This window comes from Lepus europaeus, chromosome 12, assembly GCF_033115175.1.
Source record: "Lepus europaeus isolate LE1 chromosome 12, mLepTim1.pri, whole genome shotgun sequence".
NCBI classification, from domain to species: Eukaryota; Metazoa; Chordata; class Mammalia; order Lagomorpha; family Leporidae; genus Lepus; species Lepus europaeus.
In genome coordinates, this window is record NC_084838.1 from 81,680,635 (window position 1) to 81,695,758 (window position 15,124).

Sequence of the window (15,124 nt, forward strand, 5' to 3'; positions counted from 1 at the left end):
AACCCAGGCGCTAGCCAGCCAGGACATTTTCGTTCGCCCTTGCTGAAAACAAACAAACAAACAACCATCCCAACAGTCACCACCAACAGCGTAACTGTTAACCTAGCGGCGGCGGCGGCCAACGGCACCCAGCGGCCACGGCGTCCGCCTAGAGGGATGGTTTCCTGGGCAGAGCGGCTCGTCGTCGCCCGCCGCATCCTTCACGCGTGCTGAGCGGGATTTCTGGGCTCTCCGGGGATCGGGCTGGCGACAGCTTCATGACTACGCGGAGCGGGACAGCGGCCACACCATGCGAGGTAAGCGAGCCCGCGGGCGCCGAGGGTGCCGCGTCCGGCCCGACGGGGAGGTGGGGGAGGGGCGAGAGCCCGGCGAGACCCCCGCGCCCGAGTTCTGGTTGGCAAGGTGGGGCTGCAGATGGCCTGGGCGAAGAAAGTTGTGACAAGGTGGTGCCGCCTCTCTCGGAGTTCTGGAGGGACGCGGGAGGGCGCTTTTTTGGAGAGAGGAGCAACGCTAGCGGCTTCCTCACAGTTCCTGACTGAGTTGCATTGAATCTCTCGCTCGCGCTCCCTCATTTTTTTTTCTTTTTTTTTTTTTTTTTTTTTTATTCTTTTGCGCGTCTCTCGCGAGTGCGGCGGGTCCGGGATAGATGGAGAGCGGAGGGAGACGCGTGCTTTGTGGGCAGAAGCAGCTGGAAGCTCCCCTCAGCCAGTGGTCGCCGGCAGCGGTTGGACGTGCAGGGCGCACCGGCGGGCTGTGGGGCGAACATGAGGGGACACACACACACACTGACCTGGGTAGGAGGCCCACTGCCGTCCCGGGGCCGGACACGTCCCTTCCTGGGAGTGGGAGGCCGAGGGGAGCGTCGCGGGACCGGACGCTGAGGCGGAAGCGGAGACGGGCTCTTTGCGCGCTTTCCCGGGCGCTGAGTCCCGGCGCGGTCCCGTGCTCCGTCCCGCGCGGCTCCGGGACGAGCGCGAACCACAAAAAAAAAAAAAAAAAAAAAGTACGGAGAAAAGTTCCGCAGGCGAAGGGGAGACCACGCTATGCGCGGCAGGGACACCGAGGGCTCTGGCTGTTTTGTCAGAGAAAAAGGCCGCTGCTGGAGTTGCCCCTCGAGCCAGGAGTCTGGTCGCCCGAGGCCGCGGTGGCCGAGGGAGCCCTGGGCGAACCGACGACTGCGGGGCGGCGCGCTGGAGATAGGGGCGAGACACCTGCTCAGGCCGCCCTCCGGGCCTCCTAAGCAGCTGGTTTGCGGCCTTTGCGACCCTCTCCCGCACTACTGTGCTGGGGACTTTGGGTTTCCCGGGCCCTGTGCCCAGGCCCCCTTTCCCTCACTTTCCGGTTGGCCACAACTTCACTCTTCTCTTGAAAAGCCGGAGGAGTGCCTGCCTGTCCCGGAGATCTGCGCGCAGCTCTTCCCCGCAACCCCGCAGTTTTGGGGTGGGAGTGGGGGGCGCTTCTCTCCCGGTCACACATCCCTCAACAGAAAGTTGGAAAAGGCCATCTCAGGGCCTTCCCGCACCCCTGGACCCTGACCCTGAGAGAGAGGTGGTCGAGGCAGGTGGCACTGGGGAGAATATGGGTGCAAACTCTGCTCACCTTCCATTGGGCTGTGTTCCTCTCCCACTGCCCCTAAGACTCTCAGAGATAACTCCCCTTCCCCGGTAGGCACAGGGTCTCTCTCTCTCTCTCTCTCTCTCTCTCCCTCCCTCCCTCTCCAAGCGAGAGGCGAGCCCGAGTCGGGACCCAAGGACAGTCCCTGCTGCTGAGTTGCACACTGCTAGGTGGCCGAAAGGGAAGGAGGAGGAGGGACGTGGATAGGCTGTCCCGGGGCTGTGGCGGTGGGGGGCGGGGGGACTATGGATAAGGGACAGGGATGCCCTGGAGGCACGATCTTGAGGGACTGACTGGTGCGCTGGGAGTGGGGAACCCGTGTGAGTGCGCTGGCTCCAGCTGATTGTCTCCTTCAGGGTTTGGCCGCGCGCTCCACTCTCGCAAGAGGCGAGTATAGAACCTTTACTTACTGAGAGACGCTCATGGCTTTCTACCTTTCCACCCCTTCCACTTTCTAGTTTCCCTTGTTCCTGTCTGGGGCTACGAATTAGTCCTTCCCCTTCTTCTCCCCTTCCAATATCCCTTACAGTGAGTTGAGTTCCTACTTTCTGAAGATCCAAAAGTAGGCACCGCCTCATCTCAGCCCTCCCCCACCCCCGCCCGCGTCAGGGCCTCGGCATAAAAGCCACTCACTACTCCTTTCCAGGTTGGAAATGAGAGTGGCGCGGGGCGCGAGTGGGTTGTTGCCTGATCGCTTTGCGCCTGAAGGAACAGTTTGCAGACCACAATCCAGATGCCCCCACATTGGTCTCTTGGGTTGCTTCAGAGCTTGAGGGTTAAAACCAGGGACGGGTCCTGCGGCTCACACCCCCGCCCCAGAGGGCGCCTGCCTCTCCAGGATGCCAGGACAGCTTACCACTTCCAAGTGGAGGCAGGGGAAGGGGGTAAGGCGCCGGAGAAAAAGTAAGCTTGAGAGGTGGCCAGGTCTCTCCCTCCCTCCCAAGTCCGCTCTTCTTTCCTAACCCTCTCCCGTGTCTCCTCCACCGGTCCTTCTCCCGGCGGACCTTGCCTAGTGGCCTCTTCTGGAGCTGTTCCTTAGGGATCCAGGCTACTCAGATGCCTTGTGGGAGTTGGGGTTGAAGTTGAGAAGTAGAACGGGAAACGAATCAGCTTTCCCTTGGTGCAGGGCTGCTGAGCACCCTATGCTGGGGAAAGGGACAGTTTTTCAACTTGGCTTTACTCCTTTTCTCTTCCCTCCACACAAGCGCCCCCCACCCCCACCCACGCACACGCTCCCCCTCCCCCGGGTGGTTCGGTCCCTGCCTTGGCCCCACAGTTCGCGACTGGCTACTGTCCTGAGTCACAAGGACTCCTTGCCGGAGGCAAATGTGTGCTAGGATGCAGAGGTCTCTCTCCCGGGCCAATCCAGCAAACCCCTACCCACCCCCACTCCATCTCCACCTGCTCTGTGGTAAGAAAGGGGTTCAGGGCTCTGAGCTTTGAGGTCCTCACCGTGGCCCACGGCCGAACTGAGTCACAGCTTGGTGGCTTTCTTTGGCCTGGGGAGGACACGGAAGGTTGTGCTTGGTGGCTAGGACAGTATTCACCCTTTGTCTGCTAGAGGGTGTCACATGAGGTCTAGAGAGGCTTCTTTCCGGGACTGCACGACGGAAAGGACTAACTCTGGAACGCAAAAGGGAGGACTTAATTGAGTCCACCCATAGGTGAGAAGTGAGAGAGCCGAGGTGTTGATTTCAAGACTCCTTCGTGAAAGACCTGTCAGCTGTTGATTGCGGCACCAGCACAGTTGGGTTTTTCAGTCCTGCCTCCGCAGACAACCCTGCTTCCAAAAACAGGAGCACAGATGTCATCGCAATCAATAGGTGATTGTCGCTTGTGCGGATTAGAAATCTGGTTTTATGCTTGCTGTAAACAAGGATGAGGCTTGGCTTTTCTAATGTCCGGTTTTGATCTGTTATTCGCCAGTGGTTAATTTTTATTAACTGCTCGAACTTCAGGAAAAAGACAGCTTACTCTCAGAGGTATAGTAACCTCTCGAAGTATGGAGGTCTGAGAGTGCTGCTGGTGGGGGCCTTGGATTTCCCATGCAAATTCTTGCTGTCAGTGCTCCTACAAGTTTCAGTGAAATACATCAAACCAACTTTCCACTTTCCACAGTTACAAAGCATTGCTGCAAGTGCATCTCTGTCACTAGACCATTAGTAATTGCTCATTACATAGTCATCAGTAATCTGTCATTATTCCAAGAAAATTAATAATTCAAGTAGTTTGAAGAAAAATCCTAGAGCTGTTTTTTCAACTACTTTTGAAACATTATATAGCCAGAAAAACAAAATATTTTCTTAGGTGGATGCATTTAGTGAGACTTGCCTCCTCCCTCCCCCAACACCCTGGGTGAATTTGGAGCAAGTATTGGAACCTGAAAGTGCTTCACAAACTCAGCTTCTGGGATAGGCATTAGAACCACCAGGTATTTTTTTTTTCCTTTTCTGTATTTTCAGATAATCAGGAAATGGTCAACCAGGATGGAAATGTAAAGGAAGAAATTTTGAGCAGCAGATTCACAAACATGAGGGGTACAAGATTAAAACGCTTTTGTTAGCATTCACTAAAGACTTAGAGGTCCGTGGGTTACCCATCAGCAACAGTATAGCTTTTCTCATTAAGCAATCCTTCTTGTAACATTATTAAAGTGGTTTATGTGGTAGTTTATCTTTGGCATAATTAACACATTATTTTATACTCTTAACCAAATAGGTATGTCAAAATTTATTGTGGTAGCAGTTAGTTAAATATTCAACTATTAACAGCCTTAAAAGCAACTCTTTAAGTGTCTATTTGCATATATTATATCTTAAATTTAAATGCTTCCAGTCATGTAGCTTAATTTTATAGGGAAAAAAATAACTTTATAGCATCAAGAAAATATGAAGGTTCAAGGTTGGTCTTCATGAAAATGACATTCAAATTTTGTGAAAAATAACTACTTTTTTTCAAAGTAACATATACACAATTGTCCCCAGGATTTTAAAAGTATTTAACACGGAGGTTTTTCTACATAAAAAGATGAAAATGCTTTTTGGACAATGACTTCATATTTAACAAACTTGTGTACATCTTTTAGGAATATTAAATGGCCTATATAGTTTTAATGCTTTTCACCACCATAGTTCTAAGCAATAGAAGTGTGAACACAGCATAGTAACTAGATTTTTTCACCACATTGAATAATACATATACCTCTAAATTAAACTACATATTATAACCTTTCATTTAAGCAGAATTCAAAATGTCTCTGATAAATTATTGTTTTAAAACAATATAAATAGGTCTACTGGGATTCTGCAAATCCAAATATAAAGTGAGGTTGAAAATTATGAACAGTAACAACAGTGCTACTGTTCACTGGTGAACTCCAAATTTTCCGGATCAACATATTAGCAAATAAGAAAATTAAAGCCAAAATGAAGACTGTCAAGTCCTGAACTAATTGGAACAAATCAAAGGTTCATGAGAACAGATGTAATGACTGCAAAAGCTACTATGGATTGAGATGACATATATTTATATATATTAATCATTCTGGTAATATTAAGAGAATTTCTTAAAGCTTAAATCACTTCCGTGTTTATTCCACAACAGACAAAAAATGATAACTATCTCTAATTACATTGGCATTAGTTTAATTGGCATTAACAAAACATTTTATTTTGATGTGCTGAACTATATAGAAAAGTAGATATTAGAAGATTACAGATTATTTAGTAATTAATATGATTTTTTATTCTAGAATCAGTTCTGATAGTCTGTCTATTCCCATCTAAATGATAGAAATTAAGCAGAGAAATGAAATGTATCCTTTGTGACATAATCAGTGATGACCTTTGGTAACACGAGCACCCTACACAAAAAAGTATTATTCCTGTAATTTTGTAATCGTCTTCCAATTTCAGCTTCTTACAAATATTTATATTACTTTGAATAGACTGTCTGACTTAACAGAATCCTTAGCAGATAATAGCAGTCTTTGGAGGCGTCTGTTGATACACACTGATATGCAATTGTATATGTATATGCCTGTAGCCACCCACTCAATGAATATTTGAGAAAATCATTCTTATCTTTGCTTTCACAATCCACACTTCAAAACTTCGACATATTTAGAGAAACAGAAGCAACTTTCCAGAACATTCAAAGGGAAGACATGAACACACATGGTACTTGAATCACCCAGAAAACAACTGTTAATAGCATCTATTTATAAATAATCCACACAAAACTCTATTATACTACCTAATGATAATTAGAGGGAAAGAGAATCAAAGAATTCAGGACTGCCAAATAAATAAAATATTCCCTCTCAAATTAAGCAACAAATTCATAGATAACAAGGCTTATGCCACGAATTTGAAGGATGTCTCCTTTGTAGCACAAGACAAAGGAAGCATAGAGGAATAAATATTGATTGAACTAATCATCTGATGAATAGAAATGAGATTCACCAGTGCACCAATATAATAGGCAATGTTAACTCGTCCTTTCATAGTGCATATGCTGCCCTTTCAACCCCTGACCCCCACTATTCAGTTCTTAATGAGGGAAACCACAGGTGTTATAACGGTATTTATAGTGAATCAAGCTAAATATAATATGCTTGGGGTTAACTAATGGCATGGGGGGGATTCTTATATTGCAATCATACCGTCACAAAATTATTATGCATTTCAAGTCACTAAGAATTTTGGTTTGCATAGGTAACCTTTAAAATATAACTGTGTGGCCAATGATATTTCAAGTCTGAGATTTGGTGCCTCTACAATAAGTGCAGTTTTATTAATGAATATCTGGGAAGCTAAAAAAATGTTATTCAATATATCTTTCACCCAGATTGTTGTACACTTCCCATGGTAGACATTTAAACATTGTAACATTTAGCAAGTACAATATCTTTTTTACTTAACATGGCATGCATTTTCTTGGTATGCTCTTATTTTATAAGTATTGAAAATATACTATAGCTGTATAATAATTATATGATAAATTTCATCTTAAAATTAAATTAGGATGTTCTTGGCATACGCATGTTCTTACAAAAGCCAAAACGAACATGTTACCTTTGCCAAAAACATAAAGCTAAAAACTTATTCCAAAGCATGCCTTTATAAAAAAGCAAAAGTAATTTGCTTTGATTTAAGAATGTTCACCTGTGTATAATGAGAATTTTATTAATTGGCTGAGTATGCTGACTTTATAAATTACCTTATTCAAATAGGTATTCATTAATGTCTTTTGTGTGATTAGTTGTCTTATCATGCAGTCCTGGGTTATATTTCTCTAATTTAGAAGAATCACAGACATTAGCAAATAAAGAGAAAATTAACCTGATTGTTTAGTAAATTATGCTTTTTGTTACCAGCCTACTTATTACTTTGTGCTAATATAAGCCAAATATTCAGGCACTCCAGAGCCCATGAAAGATGTAGGATACTTATACAAAACTGTTATATAGATTTTTTATTTCATAGGAAAGTTTTTTATAATAAATTTTATAATTTGTTCATTTTAAGTGATATAGATGTATTAAACTTTTGTATGACTGTCAATTGAAGGATCATTCTTTTAAAGACTGCTACACCATTACCTGAAATTCATTAGATTATGTTCTAATCATGTGACAGCGGTAGATACATAATATTCTAATGTTAAATTGGAAGCACAAACCGTACTTTCTGAATTTAGTTACAAAATTATCCTTAATAAAGAAATAGTAAAGCATTTCTAAAGGCTTTGATGTTTATAACCAGAACTGGGAATAAGAGAAAGGAGCATTATCAACTGCAAAAAAAAAAAAAAAAAAGTGAATATTTATTTTAATTTTCTTGCCAATTTTTTATTTTTAAAAACATTTTCAAATACAAATTTCCGTCCTTATTAGGAACTAATTAGGCTTGATTATCACCTGTTCTTAAGACCTTTCAAACTCATTGATCCACTCATTTTTAGAATCACAAATTAATGCACACTCCCAAGTATGAGAATGAGATCACCTTCCCCAAAATGTTTCCATTTCATTTTCCATTAGTACATATACTAATAGAAATGTGTGCTATTCATACATTTAATTATTCAAAATTTAGTAAGCATCTGCCCAAATCAAGGTACAGGACAAAACTGAAGTTGCTGGAGTTGAAAAAGCACAGACAATTGGTGTGGTCAGAGCTGCGATCCAAGTGAGAGCAGAACAGAATACAGCCGAGATGTTCTCAGAAAGTCAGGATGGCTCTCATAGGGGAAGAGATATCTGAGATGGGCCTCAAAGGATGAGTTAAAATCCCTCTTTTGGTTAATTTATTCACCATAAGCAAAGTCCGTTAAACTATTGTTAGTTGTATTCCCAACTGCCTTATAAAGTTGGGACATGGTTGGTACCAGGGTAGAGCTATCCAGAAGAGACTATCACCTGATGCTGAACAAGTAGCAAAATTGTTCTCAAATATATCTTTTACTGTAAAATTATGCTCAAGTAATCATTAAGATTAAAAATGAAAACACAGTGGAGATAAATGTGCTTTTAAAAAGCATAACTTGTTAAAAAATAAGCAAAAAAATTAAAAACATTTTACAACATCCCTATACATTTATTTTTACAAAGGAAATTCTTATTTTTAAAATAAATAATGGCTGACATATATTGAGTTTCATGTTTGTTAATGTTATGTTATCATCTGAAAGTAGTGATATCTGCTCTGGAGAGTGTCTTAGATTTTAGGGAAAATAAAATCAGTTGAAGTAATAGAGTATGTAGGGAATATCTGAGGGCCGCAATGATAATCTTCAAACTCTTCCATCCTAAGAATTTGAATATAAGATTGTACTCTGAAAATGAAACTATGAAGTCAACACATAACATCAATTCATAATGATCTTGCTGACCTTTGAGCTGTTCTCTCAAGAGAGAGAAGAAAATTCTAAGTCTTTAGTAATAACAATAGGAGTCTGTGAGACAAATAGCGGCCAAGTCCATCTCACACTGTCTATGGACAAATCACTGATGAGGCTAAAACAAGAATCTTCTACGCAGTTTGCAGATAAAGGTCTTCATTTTGAAACAATAAGTTGTCATTCTGATCTCGTAAATTAGCTCTTGTGAGCTTAGTTAACTAGCATCTAATCTACTCTAAAGCAGTGGTGAAATCAAGTTTCTGAAGCTACAAACTGACTGACAGACTCTGGGCTGGGGGAATTTACCTAAAGAAGGCATCACTGTTTGAAATTTCTAGGCAGCCAAATTGTCACTCAACCATAACTCATGAATCTTCAAATTTCTGCATGATGAGCAAGACCACGAGTCATACTTTCTCATCCCTAAAAAGCAGATACATTTTTAAACACTGAGTATTAATTAGAATGTGTTACACTAAAGATTAGACTCTTCTGTACAATAAATCTGCATAATATAATGGCTATTGTACTTGATCCGGTTTATTTCTTGAATCTAGAAAAATTCAAGAAGTAGTTGAATGACCACATTTCTTGGGACTTTTCTGAAAAGGTGAAGTGTTAGAAGGCCTAACTGTCAGTAACTTTGACTGAACAGTTATTTAATAAGATAAGCTTTTTCTGGACATCCCTCCCCAACTACACCTTGAAGCTTCTCCCTAATGTTCCTATGTTGTGCGATACTAGAGACATGCAGCCACTTCAAGTTATGTCTGGGCCAGTGTACTGTTCTGGAAGGTAAACGTCAACCAAGCAGTTGGAGAACTGTGGTTCTCCTTGAAGTGTTATATGTAATATGAGGCTGGCTTTCTTACCCTACTTTTATAGAAATATGCCTAGTACCTAGTAAATATTATGCCATTATTTTGATCTTTCCATTCAAATAATTATTTAAAGAAATTCTGTTCAAAAGGATCAGCATTTATTGCCTGTGATTAACTCTGAGAACATGAAATGTAGAAAGTCATACTATTTTTATTTGCCTAAATATTGTAATGAAAAAAAATGAAACTAAATATTTTACAAACAACAAATAGAACATTTCATTTCACGTGTCCAAGAAACGGATCATAAAAGTGCTTCATATGGGTTTTGTAATACTGCAGTAGCAGGAAAATCCATATTGTAAATTTCCCAAGTTAAAAATTTCATTATATAGCTTGAGCCAGAATGAACACTTGAATCATATGCTTCCAACCAACAGCTGTTGGCTTATAGATTCCAGAATCAAATAATAACACACTAGTTTATTAGACATGCTGAGTGTCTAATGAATAATTAGCTATCATTATCATTGTCAGGTCAAATAATAAAATTATTACACAGAGCATTTACTGTTAATTTGTACATAAGTTGTGCCTGGCACATGCAAAGGAATTAAACACTTCTAAAGAAAGGAGAAGAAACCTTGTTCCAAATTTCTACAGTTGTTGAATATGAGCAAATGCCACACAGTCTGGTAGGATAGAGGAACATTTGTTCAGGAAAAACACGTTGTATCATTAAGGTACAGTATGTCTTGGCAATAATTTTTTTTTACAAAAACAAAATATTTTAAATAAATTATTTAGAAATGTTTAAGATTCCAAACTATTAATCCTAAGCCTTTTAATTGCTCTAAAATTAAATTTTAAAAAACAGTCCAAGATTCTGTTTTCCTTTAAATATAGACTATTTTTTAATAGGTTTAATTCTAAGAACTTTTTTCATTGCATATATATTTTCACTCTGGTCATAAAAGACATTGCTAAGCACCAATGGAAAAGAGCTTTTGGCATAAATCTTTCCAAGGACAACTCAGAAATATCAATAATAAGATAAGTAATTAGCATTGTTAGCCTTCCAGTTGTGTTTTTGTTTTGTTTTGTTTACTAATACTACTAAAGATCAGTTCTGGCTGCCACTCAAGTCAGAATAAAGTAATATTGATGTTATTGGCTTTAGAATGTGTTATTTTGCAATGAAATAAATTGATTCTGAATGTCTTTCTACTGAAACTTTGGTTGTATTCTCTTTTTTTGGGAGGGGTGGTTTTCAGAGGTTCTCTTGCATGATTGGCTTGCATGTTGATTTAAAGTCAAAAGAAGACCTTGGTTCTTATAATACAATGATAAAAAAGTAAAATAAAATATATGACTTGGCACCTTTAATGGTGGATCTGATTTAAATGCAAGGTATAAGAATCCGTGTCTTCCAAGTTTCAAACACAACAAAAGTAGATGGTTTCTGGCTTTTGCTTTTTGTAGAAGTTCTAAAAAATTCCTTAGATGAAAATTGTTTCACATGAATGTTCAATGTTGATTATGTCTTTTTATTTATTTAAGGTAAACAAATTTCATGTATTTCACATATACAGATTTGGGAACATAGTGATACTTCACTCCCACCCTCCCTGCCACCTAACTCCCACCCCTCCTCCTCCATCTTACCTATTCCATGAGAAAAGTAGATGATGTCTCTATAGCTATTTTTAAAGAGAAGTTGACACTATAATTTGACTTGAAACAGGGGCTTCTGACTTTAAGTTCAGTTCTACTTTCATTATTCTATGCTTTCCCTCTTAAGCCACATTAACTTTTGACAATCTGGCATGCAAAGTAAGTATCACTAATCAATCATGGCATTAATACTTGTTAAATCCAGATGCAGCCTTCACTACCATTTGGCCAATATAAGACTTTAAGATAAAGCTTTTCCCAAAACTTTCCCTAGTGTTTTGACTCTATAAAGAATAGAGATTAATCTAGTAAAAATATTTATTCAGTCTAAGATTAAAACATTTTCCAATTTCAGGAAAAATCAAAATAAGTGTTATGGGGAAATCTACAGTTCTAAAATTGTCCACTTAAAATAATAGAAATTTCAAAATACAATTTCAGAGAGAGACTTTGCATTTCCAAAAATTTAATGACAAACTCAAATACATCTCCTTTTATGTAGGATTCAAACTTTTGGTAAAATTGCATATTTACAGACTTTTCCACCCCTAAGAATTACATCAACTTTGAGGAAGCAATTTTGGAGGAAAATATTTATGAAGACTTTTGATGACTAAAAATTCTTCATTCAGTAGCAAGGTGTAGTTTTAGTTTATGATATGAAAGCACTCATTTGCCCCTAGCTTATCAATTCTCTCCTTAGTTTCTATGTCTGTCAAGAGGAGAGTTATCTATTTTGGGCCACAAGCATTTCAAATAAAGAAATGGGTTAAATAGCCTAGCATACTACCATTTACTCACCTGAGTTTAATTAATTTTGCCTATTTGACTGGTATTAAAATTCCCATCAACATTTTATTTATATCAAAATTCTATTATCATCCTTCCATGTTTTGTACAAGCATACAATATTTTCTTTAAAAAAAAAAGATTTATTTATTTATTTGAAAGTCAGAGTTACACAGACAGAGGAGAGGCTGGGGGGAGGGGGGGTCTTCCATACAATGGGTCACTCCCCAATTGGCCGCAACAGCTGGAGCTGTGCCCATCTGAAGCCAGGAGCCAGAAACTTCTTCCGAATCTCCCACGTGGGTGCAGGAACCCAAGGACTTGAGCCATCTTCTACTGCTTTCCCAGGCCATAGCAGAGAGCTGGATCTGAAGCGGGACAGCCAGGTCTTGAACCAGCATCCATAAGGGATGCTGGCGCTTTGGGCTAGATATTTTCTTAAGCAAAGAACCTTAACAGCATTAAGAAATTGCCTTGACTAATTGGGTCCAACAATATAAAGGAAAAAAAAAAACAATTAAATACAGCATTAGTACTAAAGAAATGCAGAATTATACTACTCCCTAACAATATCACAATTTAATTTAGTTTACATTTTGGTTGAGATATAGTCTTCTTCCCATTGATCTATCATTTATGTAGTTACGTCTTATGCTTTGAAATTAAATCTATTTGTATTTCTTTAAACACACAATTATTAGTTCATAGTTATTGATTTTTCAAGCCTCTTCAGTATAAATGGTGTTGCAGAAACCATAGCATGAAACAACGACCTTACTGTGTGTTTAGTCTCTAGAACATGAATTGATCTTTTATGTAATGGCCCTGACTCCACGACTTGACAAAATTTGACCTCTACAGGTAGTGTTAGAAAGAAAATGGACTGCATTGGGTTCTCTTCATCTCATATTTAGTATCTTCTGTCTTTAACAATATCAGGCTGCAGAGACTGTAGGCTTTTCTCAGGTTTTCCTGTTAATTTTACTTTATGTAAAATACCTTCTATACTTACTCTGTTTTGAAAATAGTGCTGTTTCCTAATACTCATTCATTCTGTCAGTCTTTGTGCTGCAGCTGCTCTTAAGGAAAATTCTGAAAACATTTAAGAAAGGAGCCATGTAAACCTAAGAGGAGTTGACAGATGCACTCTTATGTCTTTACAAATGGAATAGCAGGTAAAGTTCATAATATCTTCCCTGTGTTTCATGCTCCGTAGATCTCAACAAGCTTTGGCAAACCCTGTCTCAGTGATACACTCAGTCTTCCTGTGAGATATGCAGGACAGGGATGAATAGGAATGTACTTGAGCAAAAGAAACCCCAAAATATACACAAAATGCTTTTAAAACAATTTAAAACCATGGCTTCTACACTTCAAATGGTCTTAGATCAAAGCATAAACATTTTGTTTATAAAAGGAGGAAATATAAATGGCCAATAAGTGTTTTTGAGAAAAAGAGCTCTACTTCACTTATTAAAAAATTACAACAATGGAGTGGTACGCTCACTTGTCATGATAGCAGGTGTGATGAATTGAACACTCTGCTATTTTCTATAGTGACAGTTTATATTGTTACAGTCTTTAAACTTAAACCCTTAAAGTTGTCATACTCTGAGGCACAATAATTCACCTTCTGGGAATCTTTCCAAAGGAAATAAACTGAAGAACCAGCAAGACTGTGTACCAAAGAGTTTGTACCTTTGTACCTCCAAACTTATGCCTAAAGATACATTGTAGCCTCATTATGATATTGTCATTATAATATAGGGACACATTTTTGTAATTCATTTTACAATGCTCTTTTACTCAGTAAGTATGTACTGTCTCTACTATTATGTATTTGCCATGTATTCAATTTATTTCACTAGGATTAAGTGTGTAGGTGTACCTGATAATGTATTTAGATAATGAGGATTAAACAGTGAGCAAAGAAAGACTTCATCCCTGACCTCAACAAGCCAAAAAAATAATTGGTTAAAAGTCACCACTGGATATTATGAATTTAGATTAGTTTGTGACTCATTTTCTTCTCTGTACTTTCAAAATTCCCACACAGTCTGTGCAGATTAGTTTTAAGTGTCAAAGTGAATGCACAATTACTCTGGCATAGTAGTAAGGCTGTACTTTATCTATGACCCATTGTATTTCAGCTTATCCATTTGCCTGAGGTCATCTGTGATGATAGGGTTAAGGTTGAAAGTTTAATATCTCATTGAGAAAATTAACTTATTTGATATTTAAACAACTACTCCTCTCATTCATCACCAAACATTTATCAAGGACCTTTTATGCACTAGGCACTAACCTAAGTGGTGAAGGTACAGGGTGAATAGGATTAGGCCCTGTGCTCTGATGAGTTTGCAGTCTAATCTTCTTGTAAACTCTACCAAGCTCCTCAAAAAGCTAATAGAAAAATGTGTGTTATGAAAAAGCTGTGCATGGATTTCAAAAACTTTTGCACACCGAAGTATGTTTATCTTTTAATTTCATTTTTCCAAGAATATTTTGAAGTACCCTTGTATGCTGTAGTTCACAACAAGTAATAGAAATAGCAATGACAGAAAAGAAGAAAGGAGAGGGGGTGGTGGAGGACAATGAGGAGGACAAAGAAGAGGAAAGAGTTAGAAAAATAAAACTCTTTCTGCAAATTGCACAAAGAAGAAAATTCTACCTTTGTAAGTTTGTATTAAGAGTGTGTTAATACTTCTCTGAGTTTCTGAAGGTTCATATTATTTGAGAAATACATATTTCAAATGCTAGAAGAAAGATCAGGATATTCTGATACCTCTGTTAAACTAGTCCATATCCAGCCCCAACAAAACTGTGAGACTTTGCTACCCTTAGAAATCTTAAAGAAACCCAAAACATATACCAAGGTCTCCACATATAAGAAGCCAGATAACAATTTCTATTGATGGAGTTATGGAAACATTTTAAACATTGCTGTGTTCTGAGGTGAATGAGGAATCTCAATTTGCCCTTAAGATTGTTGGAAACTCATTGATATATAGGACAGAATTCAATATTTTGTTCACTGCTAAGGTAGTCTTCATGCCTCTAGAAGAGTGGTTCAGAACAGGTGGTGATTTTGCACCTAGCCCCTTGGAGATATGTGGCAATGTCTATAGAAACTGTGAGTTGTAACCACTGGGCAGATGTTATTGGCATCCCATAGGTAGAGAGCAAGTGTGCCAATGAAGATCCTATAATGTACAGAACCTTCCCCACCCCACCCCACCCCACTCCACTCCCCAAAACAGGAAATTCATCTGCCTAAAATGCCCATAGTGCTGAGATTGAAAACCTCTGCCTTCGGAGTTTGT

The 15,124-nt window shown here is 39.5% G+C and overlaps 1 protein-coding gene across 1 annotated transcript in view; it reads left to right on the forward strand.

The window, feature by feature from the left end:
• Positions 1-239: 239 nt before the first annotated feature.
• The window catches only part of RORB (RAR related orphan receptor B), a 210,840-nt gene continuing 195,955 nt past the window's right edge, over positions 240-15,124 (forward strand). Inside the window, exon 1 of the mRNA XM_062207085.1 lies at positions 240-296. Coding sequence (XP_062063069.1) covers positions 290-296 — 7 coding nt within the window. The 5' untranslated portion in view covers positions 240-289. The remainder of the gene's footprint in view (positions 297-15,124) is intronic.